This window comes from Nannobrachium achirus (assembly GCF_963921795.1).
Source record: "Nannobrachium achirus genome assembly, chromosome: 23".
Classification (NCBI taxonomy): Eukaryota; Metazoa; Chordata; class Actinopteri; order Myctophiformes; family Myctophidae; genus Nannobrachium; species Nannobrachium achirus.
Genome location: NC_137830.1, coordinates 38466364 through 38491403, shown reverse-complemented (window position 1 = coordinate 38491403; position 25040 = coordinate 38466364). Strand labels below are relative to the sequence as shown.

Sequence of the window (25040 nt, the reverse complement as noted above, 5' to 3'; positions counted from 1 at the left end):
ACAATGTCCAGATCCCAGCGTGCAGCCCTCCTAGCTTTGGCTGGACGCATACGTCTGGCCCCCTTCATGAACCTAGAGACCAGGTGGTGTCTCCCCACTGAACCCTCTGGAAGCTGGTCATGGCCAGCAGAGATGGCTGCCAAGTACACCCTCACAGTGGAGGCAGATAGTCCCTTTTGCAGAAGAGAATTTAAGAACTGCAACACGGCCTGCACATTGCAGGATTCTGGGTCCAGGCTGCGCGCGGCACACCAGGAACCAAAGATTCTCCAGCGCAAGCGATACGCTGCATTAGTAGAAGGAGCCCTGGCTCCCTCCAGAGTAGCCATAACCCCCTCTTGGAGGCCTAGCTCTGTCCATCGGCGCCGCTCGGGGGCCAAGCCCACAGGTTGAGCCGCCGTGGTTCCGGATGCCACAGGGTCCCTCCGGCCTGCGAGAGCAGGTCGGGTCTCAGGGGCAACTGCCATGGAGTCCCTACGAGGAGAGACGACAGGAGACTGAACCATGGGCGCCTCGGCCAATACGGGGCAATTAGTATCAGCCTGTGACCTGCCAGCTTGGTCCTGTCCAGCACTGCCGGGATCAGGGGAAGTGGAGGAAATGCATACAGCAGTTCCTGCGGCCAGTCGTGGGCCAAAGCATCCAGTCCCAGGGGTCCCGGTGGCCTCGTCACTGAGAACCAGAGGGGGCACTGGGAGTTCACTGAGGCGGCAAAGAGGTCCACTCGGGCCCGGCCAAACCTCATCCAAAGCTGCTGCACTACCTGAGTGTGCAGACGCCAGTCCGCCTCTTGCGGCCCTGCCCTCGAGAGCATGTCCGCTGCTGTGTTGTGAGCCCCCGGAATGAACGCTGCACGTAGAGAAGCTAGATGCGCATGAGCCCACACGAGCAACCTCTCTGCCACTCTGTGCAGACGGGGAGACCTCAACCCGCCCTGGTGGTTGATGTAGGCCACCACTGTGGAATTGTCTGTCCTCACCAATACATGTCGGTCCCTTAGGGACGGGAGGAAAAACTGGAGAGCCAGGTGCACGGCCCTGAGCTCCAGGACATTGATATGGCAGCCCAGCCAAGGGCCCTTCCACAGGCCGCTCGCTGACCTGCCATTGTGCACCGCTCCCCAACCTGCCAGGGAGGAGTCTGTGCACACTAGCTCCCTGCGACACACCCTGTGCAGCTCCACCCCTTGACAAAGAAAGGAGCGTGAGCGCCACTTCGACAGTGCCCTCAGGCACTGTGTCGTCACCACAAGGCGACGATGTCTGTGTCGTTTCGGGTGAAACCCGTGGGAGTTGAACCAGAGTTGGAGAGGCCTGAGATGGAGCAGGCCTAAAGGAACCAGCAGTGAGGCTGCTGTCAGCAAGCCCAACAGACGCTGGCACCTCCAAACTGACACCTCCTGGCCGCGCTGAAAACGGCTCAGAGATAAGAGGATCTTCTCCACCCTTACCTGCGGTAGAGACGCCCTCATTGTCTGTGCATCCAACGACATCCCTATGAATGCCACAGTCTGGGATGGAGTCAAGTGACTCTTCTCGTGGTTTAACACCAACCCCAACTGCTGTATGTGATGCACGACCTTGCATGTGGCCAGATGCGCTTCCACCTCGGAGTTGGCGCAAATCAGCCAGTCGTCCAGGTAGTTCAGGATCGTTAGACCTCTGGCTGCCAGGGGCGCGAGGACTGCCACCATGCATTTGGTAAATGTCCTCGGCGACAGTGAGAGCCCGAAGGGAAGAACCATGAATTCGTACGCCACCCCTTCGAAGGCGAACCGGAGGTACTTCCAACAAGAAGGATGGATGGGAATTTGAAAATACGCATCCTTCAAGTCGATCGTTGTGAACCATAGGCCCTTTGACATGGCCTGAAGAACACGGGCTGGGGAAAGCATGCGGAACTTCAACCGCTTTAGCCAGCAATTCACCCCTCGCAGATCGAGAATAGGGCGCAGCCCTCCGGTCTTCTTTTTGGGAATGACAAAATAGGTGGAGTAGTACCCACCTTGCCGTTCTAGCGGCTGTAGTATCCTGATGGCGTTCTTGTCCAGCAGCACAGATATCTCCTTCCGCAGCACCACCCTCTTCAGGGGGTCGGCCACTGTCGTAGGGTGGATACCTGTGAACAGGGGCGGCCGGCCTCGGAATTGGAGTCTGTACCCTTGGAGCATGGTGGAAAGCACCCAAGGGGACTCCACCCGCTCCTCCCACACTGCCCTTTGGGCCTGGGAGAAGCGGCCGAGGCCGGGCATACCGTCAGGCTGACTGCTGTGGACCGCCACCCCTAGGAGGGCGGCGTTTGGACCTACGATTGTCGTAGCGTCCCTGACAGCGGTCCTCCTCCCTGCGCTTCTCAACTCTCCTTTGAGCCGGCTTAGGTGGCGCCGCCTGAGGCTGCCTAGCAGGCCAGGGCTCTGCCGTCCTCTTGGGTTGACGAGGGCCCTTTCGGTCCTGACGACCTTTCCTGAAAGGATTGCCCCTGTCCCGAGGTGGAGGCATGAAACGCCTGAGGGTGTCCCGATCGTCTCTGACCTGGTCTGTCTGACGCAGGAGATCCCTGACCCCGGCCCCAAAGATAACACCGGGGGTCACAGGGAGGTCGGAGAAGGTGGTCTGCATATCGCTAGGCAGCTCGGTCTGTGACAGCCAAAGGTGGCGCCTAGCCACCACAACCTGTGCCAGGGCTCTCCCATTAGCCCGGGCCAAGTCCCTCTGGATCTGGCCGATCAGGTCAGAGATCAGCTTAACCTCCTGACTGAGAGGCCCCTCCTCTGGCATAACCTGGGGCAGCAGATTCTGCAGGTAGGTATGGAGGAGCGTCACTGCATTAGTAAGGCGTCCCACCGCTGTCAGTGACCCATAGACCGTCTTGAGGTCATCGTCCAACTTCTTGGGAGGGCCGGACTTAAGACGGGGGGTTTTCCCAATTATATCCTTATCTGGCAGGACCATGGCTGCAACCATGGTGTCCATGGTTGGGTACCCCCGGAGGCCAAGGGAATCGGGCTCCGCCATGAAAGCCCATGGCCCCGACTCAGGGGTAAAGTGGAAGCGGGCGCCCTTATCAGCCCAGCCTTCCAACATGGCCTCTTTGAAGGCACTGCACAAGGGCACAGCTGGCGGGCTGTCTTGAGCCCCCTCCTGGGGAATGCCCAAGGCAGCTGTGATCCTCCCCACGATGTCCTGGACCCGCTTCTGCATAGCAGGGGCCACACCAGGGCCGTCGCTGTCCTCCTCAGAGGGCTCAGCTGACTGACCAAACCTGCGATGCACAGATCCGGCATCGTCTCCCAGCCAAAGGCCATCACTGGCCGTCACTGAAAGGACGTCGTCCTCCTGATGCCAGGCCTGCCCCCCGCGCCCGCCTGAACTGCAGGAAGGGGTAGCGGGATGATGGCTCGCTACACCCGAGGGAGGCAGGGCCGCAGCTTGAGCCACCCGGGTCCGCATGGCGGACAGACGGGCCCCCCTGAGCCGCTCAGAGAAAACTGAGCAGAACAGGCAGCCATTAGGGTGCTTAACCGCCCCCTCTGCATGAGCCAGCCCCAGGCAATGCATGCAGGCCGCATGCGCATCCCCAGGAGGAATGTCCTCCGCGCACTGGACACAGCGAGCTGACATCCTGTAGTGGACCTGCTCCTGGTACACTGTTGCAGGGTCCCCTCTCCCTACACACTGCACCCAGTAAGGGATTTACCAGGGGAGAGGCCCAGTGACAATGGTCGCCCCGTAAGGGCCTTACACCCCACAGCAACCAGGGCTTGAAAATAAAACAGTAAACAAAGGACTGAAAAAGGCTTCCAGTTTATGGAAGCGTATTCAGAGACAAAAAGAAAAAACCAAAACTGAAAAAAACAGTATACTAGCCCTTTAATGAGCATATACTGTATGCAGCAACAGAAGGCTGACAGACTACCAGGTTATGGTTAGGCCTGTCGGGCCATGGACATATACCAGCTAGCACCAGGTAATGGCCATGCTGGCTGATATAAAACAATCCAAAATATATATGCAGAAGAATCTCCAAAGTGATTTCTGCAAAACAAGAAAGAAAGCACAAAAGAAAACCTCAGCAAGCAATGCTATAGTAGAATAAGAGGCTTGCTCAGTGCAGCCAGCTGCTAATGCATGGCATAGCTAACAGCGCTACAAACATTTAGCAACCAGCATAATGGTACACACGGTATAAAACTCAAGTGTCTCGTGAGGAGGGCTACACCGTAGCAGCTCCAGGCTAACCTTAGCCACTGAGAGCACTTGGATGCGAATCAAGTCAAAAGAGCTATAATAGAGAGATACTTACCTTCTCTGCTGAGCTCATTCACTTCCTTGACCTGAAAGTTTCGCCGAGAAATGAAAAAGCAAGCGCGCGTGGTTGGGGTGTGTCTATATAGGGGTAGCCACACCCCCAACCACGCACGCACAGGTGTGCACGGTAGTGAATCAGTTATTCCTTACCTCGAATGTATCCCTCCGCCGCGGAGTGATACCCACATTGGAGTGATCCAATGAGGGGAAACATAAACAGTAGGACATGCATACAGGCTCACTAGTTTTGTGGTAAGAGATCCGCCCTGAGACAGGCAAGTTGGGAGTTCAATCCGTGGCCGAGTCATACTTTGACGATGAATTGAATACATTGGGCCACAACGGAAACAAGCCATCAAGGTTTATTTGCAACTTGTTAACAAAGAATTCAATCGATCAACAAGTGCCTGCGTGCCTGCTTGGCACTCAGCGTCAAGGGTTGAATTGGGGGTTAGTCTCTGTGACATACTAGCATCATGTCCAGGAGGTGTACTTCTACATGGAGCTGCCTCATGTTACGGAAAGAGGATTATACGCTCCTGACCTGTGAGCCCCGTGGCTCCAGAACTGTAGGTTCCCAAGACTCCAATGCTGTTATAGATCAGTGGTTCTCAACCTTTTCAGCCTGTGACCCCCAAAATAATCATATTTTAACTGGGGACCCCCCACCTTGACGAGCACTAAGAGTTGAGGCAAGAGTTGAGGCATTACAGCATATCTATATGCTCACAACGCCTTGCGTTGCTCACAACGCTTCGCGTTTCACAATTTCCGCCTTTAATATTTAACAATTTGGCCAATGTTTAATTTGTCATTTTAGAGGTATTAAAAAGAGCTTAAATTGTCACTTGTGCAGATACCCTCTATACACTTAAACTTTATGTTGGTTTATTTACTGTTGAGTGACAAAACAATGTTGCACAAGGTGCCTCGCTGTAAAAAACAAAAAGTATTTTGGATATACCTTTTTGTCGAGCACACAACACTCACTGAAGCATAAATCAGGCTTTATATGTGAGGCTAAAATGGTGTCCAGTGGAGCGGGATCCTCTCAGCGTTGTAAAAGGTCCCAGTATTCCCTGTTATTGTAGAAACTATATTCTCCAGAAATTGGCTGCAAAGATTGCAGAGTTATAGATTGCGCAGCCTCGTCATCCCAATGCAGACAGTCTGGTTGTTTGTCTGTGAGTTCGTACAGGTGAACGCCCGAAGGGACTGAAAGACACAAACCATATGGTAACACCAAACATTAGCTCAAATGAAAAAGTGCCGTTAATTAGTTTTGCTTTATGCCTGCCAATATGGATAGAAAACACATATTGGCAGTGTTGATTGAAACCCAGAAAGCAGTGGTGGAAAAAGTACTCACATTCTTTACTTTAGTAAAAGTATCAATACTGCAATGTAGAAGTACTCTGTTACAAGTAAAACTCTGGTATTCAAAATGTACTTTAGTAAAGTATTGGCATTGAAATGTACTTAAAGTACCAAAAGTAAAAGTACAAAATGTTTGAAAATAGCAGATCTACAATAATCTACAATTATGTATGTTTTATAATATTATAATTTACATCTGCAAAGTAACTAGTAACTAAAGTTTTCAAATAAATGTAGTGGAGTAAAAGTACAATATTTGGATCCGAGATGTAGTGGAATAGAGTACAAATACCTCAAAATTGAACATAAGTACATTACCTAAGTAAATGTACTTAGTTACTTCCACTGGTTTATGCCTTTCATACTGCTTTTCTGCGATCAACTGTATGACTTTACTGTTTCTGACTGCTTGTGTTTAGCCTCAGGGCAGGCCGGGTGTGAGCATTCTTTTTTAGGAAATATCAACGGGTTTGGCCTGCCATGGCCAGGGGGTACGACTTCTTTGTCATGGGATATAACTGTCTCTAGTGTGAGAGAGATGAGAGGATTGTCTTTGGGAGGGTGAGCTGACAGGGGGCACTGCCAAAGGCAGAGGGGCTGGTGAGGCTAAGATGATCATCACCATGATCTTATTATAAACTTCTACGATATGCATTCACCTTTATGCATGGACAGTAGGAGCTGTCACGATTACAAATTTAAATTGAAGATCGATTGTCACACAAATAATTGGGATTAACGATTTAATTGTGTTTCTGGCATTGAAGACTGGAACATATGAATACAAACTTAATTTCCGTTTGCCATTTAGGCTTCATAATCACAAACTGCACAGGGCAGATTACTGACATATTTAATAATTTTATACTTAAAAAATATTTCTTTGCGGAAAATACCGGAAATAGCTGATCCGCTATTTCTGCTATTTAAAAAAAAATCAACATGGAAACGATTATGACGATTATTATGATGATTATGCAAAATAATTGTGATTATCTAAAATAATTATGATTAGACGATTATGTAATAATTGTGACAGGCCTAATGGATAGTCTATTTTTTCCATAACAGTTATCAAAAGTATACATGTAATACGTTCATAGTTTAATACAATAAAGTAAAATGTTTCTGAAAATGTGTCAAAACAAAAAAAGTTTATTTAAATACGCTAATAATCAAAGATAAACTAAGAACATTTAAGACAATGTTACTAATCAAGAGGCTGTTAGAAAATGCTGTAAATGCTCACCTTTGCAAGGCTCTGTGGTTGCTTTCTGTATTTGTTTGTCATAACTCCAACATCTCAGCAAGAGGTAGAGTGCTAGGCCCAGCTGGAGGGCAAAGGTCAACACTGCTATCAGGATGATGGTGCTGTTAACTGTTTATGGTGACGAGGAAAGGACAGAAAGGACACTGCATGTTTACAAATAGAACAGTGGTTATAGCAGTGGTTAAGGTGTTCTTTTTCTTTTCTTTTTTTTATCCCACGATTTTGTAACCCATCTTTCACCTGGTGCCAATGCCTAAACTGTAATCCTGGGCGCTACCTTCCCTCTGCCAACCTGGGGAGAGCCCCGAACTGAGCTCATGCTTCCTTCAGTACATGAGGAGTGAGCAGACCACTTATTATCACCTGACAGTGGGGGGGGGGGAACTGGTTGGGGTTATTCCAACCAGTTCCTTTCCCCTCTATCAGGCTGGCCAGGGGGAGACAGTATAGAGACCAGGATTACTGCATGTTTTTTGTGAGGGTATCTACCCTAGGGAATACGGGGAGAACATGCAAACTCCACACAGAAAGGTCCTTTTCGCCAACCCCAACTAGTATGTGGGCACTGATGACGCGGAGGAGAGATTTTGAATTTTGGAGCCTGTCGCCTTATTCGTCTGGTCCCTTAAGAGTTTGCAGTTCTGTCCAAGTACATTTTAAGAAGAAGACATTAAGTCAGCCAGGCAAATAAAGCTATCACTTTGTCACTTGGAACCTCACAGGAACACCTTTGTGCTGAACTTAAACAAAAAAACTATTCTCAAGCTGAATACCTCTCACTATATAGTTTTAAATTCTGAATGCATCCAAGGTGGAAAATATTCTGGATGTGCTCTGGCACCAAGGCTGCCTGTGCTTGTTATTGAAATAGTTGCCATCAATGTTGCCGTTATGAATAATTGATAGCATGGCATTTTCAGACATTGTCACACTGTGGCTGTGGAAACCTGATCTGCTTCACTGCTTGTAAATGTTTTATTGTGGTGATTTTGCACTTATGGCGGTAGAGCTGTGCAATACATTAACATTTTTATCACACTCGATAACATGACATGGTACTGTATGTACTGTGTGTGTGGGTTCATTCATTACTGTCTGATAAATCATAATTGGACCCGGTAAATATTAATACATTATCATGTGTGTGCTTTCACAGTTAAGAGTCTTTGCATAATTCATTGATCCGCAAGGCCATTGCCATCTGATACAAAAACATGAGACATGATAAATGAGACCAAGCGACAAAGAGGCTGCAGGCTGCCCACATGACGGAAGGCGTGGTTTTTGTTCTGAACTGACTAGTGTGACACAGTCTAGGCCAGGGGTTCCCAAACCTTTTTGTCTCAGGGAACCCCATAAATATTTTTTTAATCCAAGGCACCCCTACATTATAATTTTCACTCCCATCACCTTATATTTATAGCATATTGTCGTTGTCGGGTGGAAATCTTGTATGTCCAAAACCGTTCGTTTTGTATTTATCATCTATAAAATGTACTAAACTAGAGAAAACAGCCAATCTACAAGCACACAACGCCTCGCACACAACGCCTCGCATAGATCTGATACGGCCAACTCTCTTCACCAAAAATAGTCGATAAGCTCAGTTGTGAGCTTGTAGATCGGCTATTTTTGGTGAACCTTCCCCCCAGAATAGGGATGCAGGGGTTCAAGTGGTTAAACGTCAAGTATAAAGTTATTTTCTGTCAGTTCTGATGGAAACGGTTATTTCACCGTGACATACTGTAGCCTACCATATCTCACAGTGCAATTCAGGGGTGGATGAAAAAAATATTTACAGGGGTGCCCTGAGTCAAAAAAGTAGCAGATATATCTGCTATTTTTGAAAAAGTCGTGAAAATGTGTGCAAATCTTTGAATATGTGTATTTTCAAAGCAAACGTTTGTAACTCAAATTTTGCTTCTGGATGGTACCTGGAACTAAATGTTTTGAGATGGGGGCCCGTGGACAAAATACATATCATTTTGGGGGTCCTTTACATGAAAACGTTTGAGAACCACTGACATACTAGTCTCTCAAGAACAGACTAACTGAGCTCCAGTTAAGCAAAAAGGACCTTTTCTTTGACGATGGCTAGCCAGATTGCTGACATAGAAACATAGGTTTTTCAAAAAATCTTAGAAGGATTCAAAAGACACTTATAGAATTGGGTCAAAATTCTAATTTTCACGATTTTTCAGAAATAGCAGATCTACAAGCTCGCAGCGCGGCACTCGGTGCCGTGCTGTGAGCTTGTATATCTGCTATTTTTCAATAGCTAAAGCATAAAATAATGATACGCAATAATGTGTACCCGTTCTAAATGGGTTAAACACATGATAACTGATTTGTAACATTTACGAGTGACCAAACACATGCCATGATAACACTTTCCCCTCTTGAGATTCTAACTCCCTTTTCTGTGGAATTTCTTGACCTCAGATTTCCCAGTAACTGACTTCGTTGACTCGTCATCTTAGGTCACCAGGTCATTTAGTGCACTGCTTCTCAAGTAGTGGTCCATGGACCACGAATGGTCCATGGAATGATTACAGGTCCATGTCTGTCTTTTCTTGGCGTAGTGGTCAGGGATAGAGTCTCTAGGCCTCTTTTACTACTTTTTTCGGAGCCCCCAGTTTGTAATAACCGCCCCTGCCACCAGTTGGACACCAAATTACTGTAATTACACCAAGAATTATTTGAAGAACCTAGTCATATATGTTTACCAGTAAGACTCCCTAATCGGGAGATAAGCGACCGTTGGTCGCTTATCTCCACAAATATCACAACCTCCACCTCTCACGTCATACGGGCAGCCATAGTTACACCTGGAATGTTGAATCTCCATATATGGAGATAACCTACGCATCACACAAAGTCTGACCTCACCAGCCCATACTTGGGCATGGACGACTTATATCTCCATATACGGAGATGGCCATATATGGAGATACGATGACATCACAGAGTCCACAGCTGATGATGTGGCGTGATGTCATACAATACACAAACAAGCCCTATATAAAGGGGCAATTCTCACCAGGGAAGAGAGCATTCCCCACTAGCTGAGTATCTTAAGATGGTTGGATGTGAGGATAAGCTATAAGCTTAGTTGATCCTGGCGATAAGGTCTGAGTCGAGGAATGCTCTCTTCCCTGGTGAGAATTGCCCCTTTATATAGGGCTTGTTTGTGTATTGTATGACATCACGCCACATCATCAGCTGTGGACTCTGTGATGTCGCCACATCATCAGCTGTGGACTCTGTGATGTCATCGTATCTATGAGTTGGGGAAAAGTGTGACATGACGGACAGACTGACAGACAGCCGGTGGAGGTTTTGGTAGTAAATGCGACCTGACGGTCGCAATAAGATTTCACAGGGTTATGGGTAGGCCCTGCCACTATGATGCCCCTGGTTTACGAGGGAATTATTTTATAGGAGCACAGCTTTACCCGTATCAGCCAGCTCTCTCTAGATCTGATGATTTGAAAACTGCAAAACGAGTTGATCCCAGTCTAAACTCTGTGCTACTCACCAGCCGATGCTATTTCTGCTGTTGGGTGCCACTCTGTCACCTCTGGCCCAGAGGAACCCAGGGAAAGGCTTTGGTTCAGGGGAAGACCCATCACTGCCCTCCCTTCACTGCTCCTGGAGACCTGCTGTGCAACACAGGCCTCTACTTTAACTCTTGTTGAACCAAAATAATGATCTGCTTTTGTGGTAGGCTACCACACAGCGTGTGTAGGGCATACACGTGTGCAAATTAGGCTCAAATCTTAACTCTCCTACTGCCAGATTATTTATTTATTTATTGGGTCTGGCGCCATCAAAAAGCGGCTTACCTTTGCGACGTTATAGTAGATAGACAGACAGACATTTATTTTTTTATTTTTATTTTTTTTGGTTGTGCAATAGTGCACTTTGGTCTGCCAGGCAGCAGAGGGCGGCGTCATGCGAGAATGAATGTGAATTTGCCTGTTATGTGTTGAAGAAGAAGAAGACCAGTCACTGGCCACAGAGCCTTACAGCCGGAGGAAATCAACAAGGAAGTGAATTGTTCTCCGTTGATCTAACGCATAATGGATTTTTTACACCATCACCGCGGAAAATGTGTTTACAGTAGACGGCCGCGCGACCCCTCATCAGCTTACAGTCATCAGACGAACGAACCGAACGAGCGCCGTATTGGCATCGAGATTCTGTAAAAAATGGGGCGAACGTTAACGTTCAAAGCGTGGGAAGAGTTAATGTACAACTGCACAACATCAGAACGGTCCTTACATATTATTGATACAGAACTATCTCCATACGGATCATTATTTTGGTGTTGGAGGATTGCACATTATTCACACACTGGAGGTGTGTTAAGAAGTTTGTGTAATGGTATTCTGTATATGAATACAAGATATATTTATTTTGGAAGCTTGGAAAAAAGCGCCACTGAACGGTGAACGCGAATGATTCATTTGAACAGATCATTGCCAACGTTTTTCCCCACCACTACTAATCTCGAAAACTACTGCACCAGTTGGTGTCAAACTTTGCACATTCCCAGTAGGCCAAGGAGGTCTCACCACTCATTGCTCATTGCTTGGCCTATTTTACAAAAATCATGAACGATCTGCCCCAATCATGAATAATAAATTGAGGGTCAAACAGGATTTTGATATTCCATGCTGTGCTGTTTGCCTGTAATTACTAATTAGTAGGAGAGTGGCCTATTTACTTAGGAAAAATGCCATATATCATGAAAGCAACATCCAGTCATCCCCGAATAGTAATCGCATGTTAAGGGTCCTCTATAGAGCACACCTCCAAAAGCACGTTTCACTATGGGCCGCCACAACTCCGATGCAATGTTTCTGTTAAGATCTACTTTAAACATGTGTACCATGTGATCATTACATCCATTCCCATCCAAACAGTATACATGATAGTGAGTCATTATTTCATTATGCTTTAATTATAATTATATGTATATAATTATATTTAATGGAGTAATTGTATGGTAATTGAACAATAAGAGGGGGAAAGGACAATATAGGTGAATGCTGTATGCAGAGTCTCAAATCTTCCTTATCAACTCACTTCAATCAATATGATAGAAATAGCAGTTCAATATCAACAATCCTCTCAGTATGTGCATGGTAACATGTGTTTGTGTATAATTCGTATACAATTATGCAATCTTAAACTAAACACTAATGTGTTATTTTCTATTAGAAATAGCGATTACTGATATAATTATAAAGTATTGACAAGTTGAAACACATGAGTGTGTGAGTAATACATGACACTTTTAACTCGCAACTAAGGACATTTTTCCATGAAGTTTAAGCCTGTATAACAGAACGGTATCGTGTTCTGCTTTTACAGCTGCAGATGCAGCCTACACTGCTCGGTAGCCTATGCTCCTATTTCTTTATGCAGCTTAAAAAAAGGTTAAAAAACAAACAACAGACAACTGACCTTGCTTGTTGGCTCTAGAAATTATCATTGTCCAAATGAGAGCAGGTTGGAGTTCAACTGCAGTGAGATATCCACTGAAATCACTTCATTAACATTCCACACAAGTGCTCTCCCCTGCTCGCTTGACAAAATAAAACAACTCGCTTGACACAGCCAGGACAGATGCATAAGGAGTTACTCTGCTTCAAGGAGTCACGGGAAGGCTAAGAACTAACTCCCAGAATGAAAAGGCTAACCCTGAACCTTCCCTGAACCTTCGCTTAATTATGGAAGCTCCATTGGAAGAGAAAGCTTCCAATGGAGAAATACTCGTAAACATGCAATAAGTAAACTATCCGCAGGACTTTGCTCAGCAACACCAAGCCTCTGTTACTACCCAGAAGGCAGAAACGGCTTTTTTGTGAATTGCTATTTGTAATAAAGAAGTTACAATGGACCTGTTACTAAACAAAGATGTGCCAGACTTTAGGTATCTTATTAATATTAACAGTAATAGCCTGAGAACACTGTCTTCATTGATAAAATGATCTAAAGATGAAATGTCTTATCCGAAACCATTAAACTCTCTAATAGTCTTACGTAGTTGAGACATCATGTTGCGATTGTGTTGTGAACTTGCTATTTTCACTGAATGTTCATCCCAGAATAGGGACACTAGGGTTCATGTGAAGTAAAGTAAAAGTGGGTATTCATGAAACCTTTCTTAGATGCATGAAGATTGAAGCCAATATACCGCACAAACCCAATATGCTCTCAAAACATGATTGAGAGATGCTATAAATTGTGCTGCAAATTTGCAAACATTAACTGTTCTTGTGCTCTTAGAAGACGTAATGGTGCGTTTCAAAGATAACAAGGTTCCAGAGACATATTCTTGTTTTGTTTAGTTTAGTTTTTGTCTAACCCTAACCCTAACCCGTATTTAAACAATTGGCTCCTAAAAGAGTTAAGTACATGAACAAACAAAATGTAGCAATTACTCAAATGCTGCTTTTAAATGCTGTTGTACACTATTCAGCAAACAGAAGATACAGATCACCTGCAAAGTTGGGTTCTGTGCAACCGTACCACCCTATGATCCTCTAATTCATCTGTTTCAGCTACTGTTTTCTTGGAGTTTTGGAAAAGACGACGAGCTGTCCTCGCCTACGACTGGGACCTTATTGACTGGGAAGAAGAGGAGGTAAAGATCCATTGAATTCATTCAGGTGTTTGTGTGCCAGTATGAAGTTAACTGTACAAGAGTTGTCAGTGCTGGCACACAGTAACACCTACGCACATTAAACACGCCTACGTAGAATTACCATCATTACCTTCAGCTGTGTTTGTATGACAAAATGTCTGCGGTGAAAAGGGCTTGTTCGTCATGCGGTTGTGACACTTGACGTGACCCTAATTTACTGTCATTTCTGGTGAGGGACAGGGTTGTATGGCGGAAGTACAGTATAGTATATTCAGTATAGTATATAGTAGTATATGTATACAGTACACTATGTAGACATACTGTATAGGGAATACACATAACTGGAAGAGGGGGATTCAGCCAATGGTTGCTGCACTCTCCACCGTATAGTCAAAGGACAAAACGCAATAAAGCTCAAGGCTTTAAAATGAGTATGTAGTTATGTAATGAGTGACTGTGTGTGTGTGTGTGTGTGTGTGTGTGTGTGTGTGTGTGTGTGTGTGTGTGTGTGTGTGTGTGTGTGCGCGTGCGTGCGTGCGTGCGTGCGTGCGTGTGTGTGCACACGAGGACACGCATGTTTGATTGTCTGTGGGTGCATGCGTGGGTGTGCCTGCCATGCGGGGGGTGGTCGGGTATAGGAATATACAATGAACAGCCAATAAATACATAGAATAAACCCAACATATAGGCTACTGTAAATACATATTTTGATAAAAGAGAGAAGGGAGCTAACACTGTACTAACTAATATAAAATAGTTAAAATAAAATAAAAGACCAGCTGTAAATAAATAATTGCCAAAAGTAAAAGCAAACAAATATACCTTAATGTATTGTTTTATGTTTACAACAGTCTCTCAGAGTTTGAATTTAACCCATTCAGAACGGGTACACATTATTTTGTATCATTATTTTATGCTTTAACTATTGAAAAATAGCAGATATACAAGCTCACAGCGCGGCTCCGAGTGCCGCGCTGCGAGCTTGTAGATCTGCTATTTTTGAAAAATCTTGAAAATATTTTTTTAAAAACCTAAGTTTCTATGTCAGCAATCTGGCTAGCCATCGTCAAAGAAAAGGTCCTTTTCACTTAAATGCAGCTCAGTTAGTCTGTTCTTGAGAGACTACTATGTCAGTGGTTCTCAAACCTTTTCATGTGAAGGACCCCCAAAATCATATGTATTTGGCCACGGACCCCCATCTCAAAATATTTAGTTCCAGGGACCCCCCAGAAGCAAAATTTTAGTTACAAACGTTCGCTTTGAAAATACATAATACCGGTATATTCAAAGATTTGCACACATGTTCACAACTTTTTCAAAAATAGCAGATCTACAAGCTCGCAGCGCGGCACTCGGTGCCGCGCTGTGAGCTTGTATATCTGCTATTTTTCACTGGTTAAAGCATTCAATAATTCTATGCCTGAATGGGTATTGCTATGAAAATGTACGATTTTTTTAAACGACGACTCCCACACCATGTCAGTATGTGGTTCTAGCCGCGCTCGGATTGCATTTTTTATAGTTCTTCCTACCTTCCTTGTTTGTTGACCTCCCCTCTTCCCTCTCGTCAATCACTCCTCCAGTTGGTAAACAAGTAGTTCCGTGTCGAGGTGCTCCTCATTGTGGGTGTTAGTGTGACTCAGAAATAACTACTTTAGTCCTGTAGTCGAGTCGTCGACACAGTGAGATAATGATGAACGTTGAATGTTGCCACTTTTTTGTCCCTGCCTACACCCAATCGTTATACCTGTAGTAGGAGCACAATACACAATACACCCGACACAAGCCCACAAAAGGCATCGTTTGCATTCAAAGTAGTCATGAAAGCAACTAAAACCAGGCAGATAAATACACTGAATGAGGTTTTAAAACAATGCCTAATTGCTATTCGTTACCGAGCATGGCCAAAAACAAACAAACAATTGAACGTGTAATTACTATATTAACCCTGTTGGAACATTTTAATTCTTGCAGGGTACAGAGACAAACAAACCAAGAAAACCTGTTGTATTTATTTAAATATATCGTCGTTGTCGGGTGGAAACCTTGTATGTCCAAAACCGCTTGTTTTGCATTTATCATTTTAAAAATGATATAAACTAGTGAAAACAGACAATCTACAAGCACACGTTGTGTGCTTGTAGATCTGCTGTTTTCACTACTTTTGTGCGACGGCCTTGTATGATGAAGCAGGGCTTTACTTTACGAAAGAACGTACACATTTGAAAATTGGAGATACGAGGTTTCCACCCGACAACGACGATATTAAATGTTTGCTCTACATCTGTGTCTGCTGTACATCTCTGTGTGTGCATCTGTCTCTCCCTCTCTCTCTCTCTCTCTCACTCCCTCTCTCTCTCTCTCACTCCCTCTCTCTCTCTCTCTCTCTCTCTCTTTCAACCCAACCGGTCAAGGCAGAAGGCTGCCCTCCTCCTAGAGCCAGGTTCTGCTCGAGGTTTCTTCCCGTTAAAGGGGAGTTTTTCCTTGACGCCGTCGTCAAGTGCTTGCTCAGGGGCGTCACAAGGGGGGGGGGGGGGAGGGAGGGGGGAGTGGGTCTGAGTTACTAGGGCCCAAGGTGGAGGGGCCTTCATTATTTTATGCTTTAACTATTTAAAAATAGCAGATATACAAGCTCACAGCCGCCCTAGGATTGCATTTTGTGATCTTTTGCGAGCTTGTACGTTTTTGCAAATCTTTGAATATTGTGTATTTTTTAAGCGAACATTTCTGACTCAAATGTTGCTTCTTGGTGGTCCTTGGAACTAAATATTTTGAGATGGGGGTCCGTGGCATCATTGTGGGGGTCCTTCACATGAAACAGTTTGAACACCACTGACATAGAAACATAGGTTTTTAAAAAAACCTTAGAAGGATTCAAAGACTTGCACAAATATTCACGATTAAAAAATAAATAAATAGCAGATCTACAAGCTCGCAGCGCGGCACTCGCGCGGTGCAAGCACTGGGGTGTGCGACACCCCAGTGCTTGCTCATGGGGGGATTGGTGGGTCTCTCTAAGTTGGAGTTATGGTTTGACCTGCTCTATATGTAAAGCGTCATGACACAACTTGTGTTGTGATTTGGCGCAGCTTGTATCACCTCAATAGTTGCCGACAAACAAAGTCTTTATTTCCTTACTTTAGGTATAATGTCAAAGTAGGTATCACCACACGCTAATAAGGAGTGGAGATACAAAAAAAATCACACCCGTGTGAACTGAGCGGTTGAGTCTGTGCGCGCGTGTGTGTGTGTGTGTGTGTGCGTGCGTGCATGCGTGTGTGTGAGTGTGCCTTGCCTGTTCTGGCCTGGCCTGAACAACAGCGCCCCTCCCTTAACATGTGTGGTCAGAAAAGGTACTACACCACAGGCTTGAGGCTACATACAGACCCACCCACCCACATACATACATACATACATACATACAAACAAACATACATACCTACACACACGGCCACGCTATGGAGACGGTGTGACCACCGCTCAAAAAACAGCAGATAAAACATGACAGAGGCTCTCCCCGAGTGTGTGTGGAGATGGCTAATTGAGGGTTCAGCCACAGGCACGATGGCAGGGGAGTGACCAACGCATGCCAAGGCATCAAAGTGTCGCACCATCGTGCAAAGCTCAACATGCTTGAACTCCACACAACGGTATGTGGCGCTCAAACACGCCGCAACCGGAAGCTGGCTCGCACTGAATGGATATGAATCACCCACCCTATAGTGCTCCCCCCCCCCCTTCATTTGTAATTACTACTTATGCTGCTGCTGCAAGAAAACCAAACAAAAATAAGTTAAACTCTTATGTATCTGCTCACAAGATTTAGCAAGAAAGAGCACCTTGAATCTTGTACAGTGCTATATAAATATCATGTAATTGAACAGACTTTTTTTCCCCACAGAAGCCATTTTGACTTGAAATAAAGTAAACTTGCAGTGTTTGTTACCAACTACATTAAGGTTGTGTTCCATTTGGGTCAAACAGAGTCAGGGCGCTTGTGCATGTTGGCTCACTGGAAAGGTTCTGTTACACTAAATGGAACGGAGCCTTATAATCCTTGGTAATAACACCTGTGATTACCGTACCGTTTCATGTCAATATGGCTACCGTGAAGAAGGTCTATTGAACGTCACCTGGGACAAAAGTCTTGTCATCAACTTTATATGCGCATATGGTTTGATAATGCAAAAATAAAATGTACAGCTCTAGTACATGTACAATGGAGACATGTTTTGATTTGATGTTTAGCTACCACATGCTAACAACATCATACAATCCTATACTAACATATTCATGTTCAGACTCCCTGTAGAATTTGCCTAATACATTCAACAGACATGCTAACATTTCTCCCACACTGCCTGTAAAACGTGACAGAATTTGTTTACGTTTTCCCTTTTTTCTCTCTTTTCTTTTTTCCAATGTCCTTGCATTTTCCTTCCTTTGTCTGAACTGTGTCTCATCTTGTGTCTCATCTTGCTTTGTGCAGGAGGAGATCCGTCCCCAGTTTGAGGCCAAGTACTCCCAGAAGGAGCGAATGAACCCCATAACTGGAAAGCCGGAACCTTATCAGGCCTTCACGGACAAATACAGTCGCCTCATCGTCTCAGCATCTGGGATCTTCTTCATGGTAATCTATTAATGCAGTGTTTCTCAACCACTGTGCCTGGGGACCTTTGGTGTGCCCCTGAGAAGGGTCAAGTGTGCCCCTTGAAACTGCTTGAAAGCCAGTATTGTATATTTATCATTTTAAAAATGATTTAAACTTGTGAAAACAGACGATCTGCTGTTTTCACTACTGTTGTGCGACAGCCTTGTATGATGAAGCAGGGCTTTACTTTGCGAAGAAACGTACACATTTGAAACTTGGAGATACAAGGTTTCTTCCCGACAGTGACGATATTTACACCCCCGTATGTTGGTGTGCCCATGGATTCTTGGGACATGAAAGGTGTGCCCATGCAGAAAAAAGGCTGAGAAACACTGTATTAATGCACAGCCAGACCAATCATCCCATACCATGATAATGGGTATTGCACTAAGTAATCTGACTAGGTACATCACTATTGCAAAACAGAGGGGCATGTACGTGGTAACAGTCATCCTTCCAACGGATGATGCACAGCAGCCATTTTGCACCAGAATGCTGGCCACACATCAGCCTGAGGTGGACAGGGAGGGGGAGGGAATCACTGGAGCAAAATACACTCACTGGCCCATTATTAGTTGGCCGGCTGGATAGAGCCAGGTTCGCAATTTTACAAGGACACCAGGGAACCCCCTTCCACAGCATCTTTAATGTGAGAGTCAGAACCTCAGTGTAACGTCTAACCTGATAGATGGCTTCTCCAACATTACAGTGTCCCCATGACTGCACTGGACCATTGGGGATAAATGTTATTAGGATGAGAGGGAAGACTGCCTCCTGCTGGTCCCCCAACATCCCTTACAGCAGCAGATCATAATTCAACTCAATTGTGACATCACAGTTTTACAGGTCTTAAAGGAGTAGTTCACCCCCAAAATAACTTTTTTTCTATTGATTAGTCATGCCATGGAGAGTAGAGTTCAATAATATTTTTTGTTTTTTGTCACATTCCTAAGACAAAAATTTGATTTGAGTAAATTTACCCCCATTGATTCCGGATGGTGACCCGTTTCGAAACGGGTCACCATCCGGAATCAATGGGGGTACATTTATTGCTATCCCATTTTTGTCTTAGGAATGTGACAAAAAACTAAAAATATTATTGAACTCTACTCTCCATGGCGTGACTAATCAATAGAAAAAAAGTCATTTTGGGGGTGAACTACTCCTTTAAAGTGTCATTTGCAGTCTCAGGAAAAAGGTAGAGAATAGTATGAGAAAGAAAGAATCTGTCAAATGTTTCTAATACAAGTGACGTCAGTATCAGAAAGGCGCAAGGTCTAGAACAAACATACACTTCATGGTTAAATATAGAAGTAAAATGGTGCAGTTAAAAATAGCAGCAGATATAAAAATACAGTATTTGCAGGTGAGACATCAGTTAGCAGCAGTTATTACCCGGCTTGTTTGAATGCTTGATTCTGATTGGTCAATAGCTGAAATCAGAGGTCTGATATTTCTGAATAACAGACCGCTCCGCTCTATAACAGACCGCTGCCTAATCAAAGACTCAGAGCACCTGCTGCAGTCCAGCTGCACTGCGTGAAACTTGTGCTATATCATGTCAGCCATGTAAACAAACACACAGCGACATTTAGAACTAAACGTTGCTCTCAAGAATGTTTTTAAAAATATTTTAAGCGAGAAATAGACAACGTAGTATCAGAAAATGGATTCTATCTAATCAGCACTTACTTGTTTTCCAAGGCGACCGTGTCGCGCTGGGGGGACGCCCAGCGCGACACTTGTGGAACACTTCCAGCCGTCTGTAAACAAGGAAGTACTTTGTTTTGTTTTTAGTTTTGAGTAAAATTATAAATTGTATTTAGTAGCCGAGTAATAAGCGGAATAATGAATGGCTCCTCCTTGGTGAATGACGATATAACATCCCTTCAGTTATCAGTCCGTCGGTCTGTTATATATCATCATTCACCGCGGAGCCATTCATTATCCCTTACATATCAAACATATGTCACATGTGACAGTAGTAGCAGAGTGCACCTGCAGTCATAATAAAAAGGTATGAATAATGTAAGGAAAGTAACCATTACATTTGTGCACGCTTTACGAGTTAAAGCTACAATCCATCAGTTTTATGTCCTACCCGGGATTCCAGCCAAGGTCTTCCGAATGAAAGACTAGATTTGTATCCATTTGAAAACTTGAAATGGCACAGTCTTCATAATGAGTACCTTTACTTTTGGTACGTTAAGTACATTTTGATACCAATACTTTTGCACTTTTGCTCAAGTACATTTTGAATTCCGGACTTTCACTTATAACAACGTACTTGATCATCTACATTGCAGTATTGATACTTTTATTTAAAGAGGTGGTGCCATAGTTTTGTACTTTTTCTGTTTTGTATGTGTCTATGGAGTTAACATTATTCTAATAGACCACCGGGTGTGATTATAATGTGCAAATTTGCCTTCCCTGTGTATTTTTTGGTTTCTTCCTGAAAGATGAAAAACACTGATTTAATGACATAATAAAAAAAAGTCCCCTCCCCTTTTGCCATTCACCCAACACTGTGGGTGTGGCTAACCTCAGCTGGGTTAACACCCACCTGACAACCAGAATCCGGTGGGTGTGGCCACATAAAAACAACATTTTAACTCTTTCTGTACACTATTTTGGAAAGAATCTTCCTCCTAGTATGATCATAATACCTAATCATCATGTTTTAGGGGGGAGAAAAATCATGGCACCCCATCTTTAAAGCTATACTGTGTAAGTTGCTCAACTAGTGGTAAGTAGCGGTAGAGCAAACCGCGGTCGCGTCTGCTTTTTTCGGCCGTTTTTCGACGCGGACCGGGCCTTCAGACCACCGCGTCCGCCTCGCCTTGCCGAGACGCATCCATAGAGATCTCTCGTGTACCTCTACGAGCAGCGGTTGGGGAGTTACATGCTAGACTCCTAGACCAGTGTAAACACTGCAGTGTACTTCCTGGCAATGTATGATCTGCGCTGTGATTGGCCGGTAGTGTATCATGTGTGTATGATCCGCAATGTGATTGGCCAACGTATACACAACGTATACGGATGATGCAGATGACGTCATTTTGCTGGGAAATCCCGCCCCTGTCAAGGCTAAGTAGAAAACATATAAAGAAAAGGCTTTTGGGGCTGAAATTAACGGAGTGGGGGTTCTAAAACTTTAGTGATTTAATAGTTAGGAGAATTTTAAGATATGTTTTATAAAAAAAGTTACTTTAAGTAAAGAACTGTCCATGTTTGTGTGCTCCCCATGTGCAGATCCTGGTGGTGATCGCCGCAGTGTTCGGCATCGTCATCTACCGCGTGATCACCGTCAGCACCTTCGCTGCCTTCGGCTGGGCTCTCATCAGGAACAACTCTCAGGTGGCGACCACAGGCACGGCCGTGTGCATCAACTTCTGCATTATCATGCTCCTCAACGTGGTGAGCCCACGTCCTTTTGCCTTAGTTAGGATTGGGAATGTCTTTAGACCAGTGGTTCTCAACCTTCTCAGGCTGTGACCCCCAAAATGATCATTTTAAACTGGGGCACTGACGAGCACTTATTGAGGCATTACATTTCGTATACCATTGTTCTATTGTGAAAATAGCAGATCTACATGCTCACAACGCCTCGCAACGTGAGCGTTCTGAGCATGTAGATCGGCTATTTTCACAATTTCTACCTCTAATATTTGACAATTTGGCCAATGTTTAATTTGCCATTTTAGAGGTATTAAAAAGTCCTTAAATCGTCACTTTAGAAATGTGCAGATACCCTCTATACACTTACTTTATGTTGGTTTGTTTACTGTTGAGTGAGAAAACAATGTTGCACATTAAGTTAATCATCTGGGGACCCCCCCCAAATCATTTGGGGACCCCCCTGGGGGTCCCAACCCACAGGTTGAGAACCACTGTCTTAGCCTAGTAAGGGTCGATTTGGATGTTGTGTAATTATCGTGGTAATGTCAAGCAGATGACTCCAGGGAGATGATTCGCTGTAATCCCTCAGGCAGCCTAGATCAGTGATTCGGAACCTTTTCATTTCAAGGACCCGTAGTTTGATATGAATTAGACCACAGACCCCCATTTTCTCTGGGACACCATTCTACACTGCACGATACTCAGTGTTAGAGCGGATACAAATGGAACCAAATGGGCCTGTAAGGGGCCTTACAGGCCCATTTGGTTGAACTATGGGTCCTGCTCCAAAACCGACCAAGAAACATCAACTTGTCCTCAGCTGGATAACGAAAACCTCGGTAGATACAGTACGTCATCTTAGATATATTTGAACAACAACAAACAACTTTTATCATCTTGGGCACACCATGTGGACTAAAAGGCAAAACGTATGCACGATTGTGTGTGTGATTTTTTATAAACCGCCCGTGTAGCTCATCGCCGGCCTTGAGCTGACCACCAAATTGCACCATTCAGTATGTCAGATACTGTGTTAGCAATGAGATGATGGTTCTGTCTATTGAGTCATTGCGGACAGTGACACATGCTTACAGGCAGCCACACGATAGTGTTGCAAACAAAAGCCTTGCGGCTCCACTAATAAATGTTTGTTTGCTCTGCTGTGGTGCAGGACCACTACAAGGTGTTTTGGTAGCACATTGCAGTCATATTAACTGGGGTTAACCTTCCTCCCCTGAACGTAACCTCTAACCCTGTCTCTTTTCTAGCTCTATGAAAAAGTTGCTTTTCTACTTACCAATTTAGGTAAGTTGGATGAATATGTGTTGCCTTAATGGCATGGTGGGATTTCTTTCCTCTTTTTCATTGAACGGATGAAACCTGATGCATATTGCTTTGACATAATAATGCTTAATTTATGCTCCAACGCATGACGGTGTCATGTGCCAAAAACAACCGTTCTACAATCTTACAATGCATCACGAATGTGACGCATTATGAGCTTTGAATCAGCATCATTTTTGGCACTGGACATTACCGTATGTACGTATAAATATTGCTTAAGTATAGCTTATTCACCCTCTAGTTTGAGAGTAGTAACTCACTTCTTAACTCATATTCACTGCCCTAATATTTAACCAAACTACTGCCAAACTGCCAGCTATTTTTCCTTTTTCCTTACCTTTTCAAGTAGTCACTGAATGTTTTCCCATTTTTCGATCGATCACCGGTCAATCACGGCGGACACTCACACGCTTTCTCTGCTTCCGTGAAGAAGAAAAGAGTGCATGTCATTTGGCCATTGCAATCCATAGTTATGGCCGTTTTAAAAACTCCACCACTATCCTTCATTACATAGCGAGATTGAGTGAAAATAATTAACAGAAAGCGGGCGGAGCAATGGTTTTTACGATGACGTCAATTCACTGGTTCCCTTTCCGCTGCGATTCCAATGTTTGTACACCAGATGGGCCTGATCGCTAACGGGTGCGTAGCGTTGTTCCGACACGCATTACTCTGACGTTGCGGTCGTCCGACTCCCCATTACTAACCCTATCTCTAACCCTAACCCTAACGGCAGGTGTAGCCATGTAGTCGGAGTAATGAGTAGTCGGACCGACGTGTGCCTCCCAACGCTATCTTGTGGAAAATGCAAAAACACTAAAAGATGTGCTTAGACGTACTGTACAGCAGTGAATGAGCTAAGTATTGTGAGCCGAAATTGTCACCATGAATGTAGCGTTCATAATGTTGCTGTGTTGGACAATTCACAATTTAGACATTTGGCAGATCTTATCCAGAGTGAGATCAGAGTTAATGGCATGAACCCTAGACAACAGACACAGAGTAATGTGGTCACGTAAATAGAGTGCAAAGAAAGCAGTTAAATGCCACTAAAGTAACTAGGGTATCAGGTACTGTACACAAATAATGATAATGATATAATAATGATATTATGTATAAATAACAGCCATTACATAATGTGACCAAAAATACAGTGCATTTGCATGTTCTAGCTCTATGTTCGGGAACAGTCGTTCTCAAACCTTTTAACTTGAGACTCAAAAGAGAAATTTGATGTCTGCCCGGCACTCATACTAGTGAAAATAGACGATCTACAAGGCCAAGTTTCCATAGGTCGAACTCCCGTTGGGTTGAACAGCGTTGGTAGGTTAGATAACCCGCGAGCATCGGCAGGTTAGATAATCACCCGTGTCACGGTTACTGAGGTTAGGGTTAGGTTTAGGGTTAGTGTTAGGCATAGTTTTACTGAGGTTAGGATTAGGGTTTGGGTTAGAGTTTGGTGGTCGATCCAAAGGGTGTTCGACCTAATGACATGTTACCAGGCCACACACTTTTTCTTTCTTTATTTATTTTTTATTTTTTGGAAAAATGTCTTTGTTATGTTTTGAAATAAAGATTTTTTTTTGTGACCCGTAAAAATGTGTTTGGGAACCAGTGAGTATGAATAGGGGCATTTCGAGACTGCGGCAGAACATGGAGAGTGAGCCTGCAGTGCTGACTGAGGGGGGAGGTCATTCCACAGTCGCTAGGACATCTAGGACACTGGCAGCGTTGGCTATAGGGTGTCATATCCAAAGGAGGGACAGACGTCCTGTGCTGATCTAAGTGTGCAGGAACTAGGAAGGAAGCACACCCTGTGGCGTCAGTTCAGAAAAAGCTAAGGTATGGCAACATGACTGGTGCTTCGCACGAGTGCAAGACACCAGTCATGTTGCCATACCTTAGCAACAGGCATGATACATTTATTTTAAGAACTACATTCAATTTTTCCCCCGTTTCTACAGTTTCTTGGGCTGGATATGGCAGCCTGGAACGGTTGTTCAAGTGAAGCTAAACTTGGCATGTTAGTAAACG

The 25040-nt window shown here is 44.5% G+C and overlaps 1 protein-coding gene and 1 long non-coding RNA gene across 2 annotated transcripts in view; one reads left to right on the top strand and one right to left on the bottom strand.

Moving 5' to 3' along the window:
• LOC308308606 (anoctamin-4-like) overlaps positions 1 to 25040 on the top strand; it is an 87426-nt gene that overhangs the window by 47653 nt on the left and 14733 nt on the right. The window contains exons 14-17 of the mRNA XM_080754035.1: positions 13527 to 13609; positions 18099 to 18239; positions 21516 to 21680; positions 22931 to 22967. Of these exons, the coding sequence (XP_080610161.1) occupies positions 13527 to 13609; positions 18099 to 18239; positions 21516 to 21680; positions 22931 to 22967 (426 nt within the window). The remainder of the gene's footprint in view (positions 1 to 13526; positions 13610 to 18098; positions 18240 to 21515; positions 21681 to 22930; positions 22968 to 25040) is intronic.
• Positions 4637 to 12683, bottom strand: LOC308308607. Its single transcript, XR_013963293.1, has 4 exons — positions 12427 to 12683; positions 10493 to 10616; positions 6934 to 7062; positions 4637 to 5522 (listed from the first exon to the last, which is right to left on the bottom strand). It is a non-coding gene; the product is annotated as an uncharacterized lncRNA (long non-coding RNA).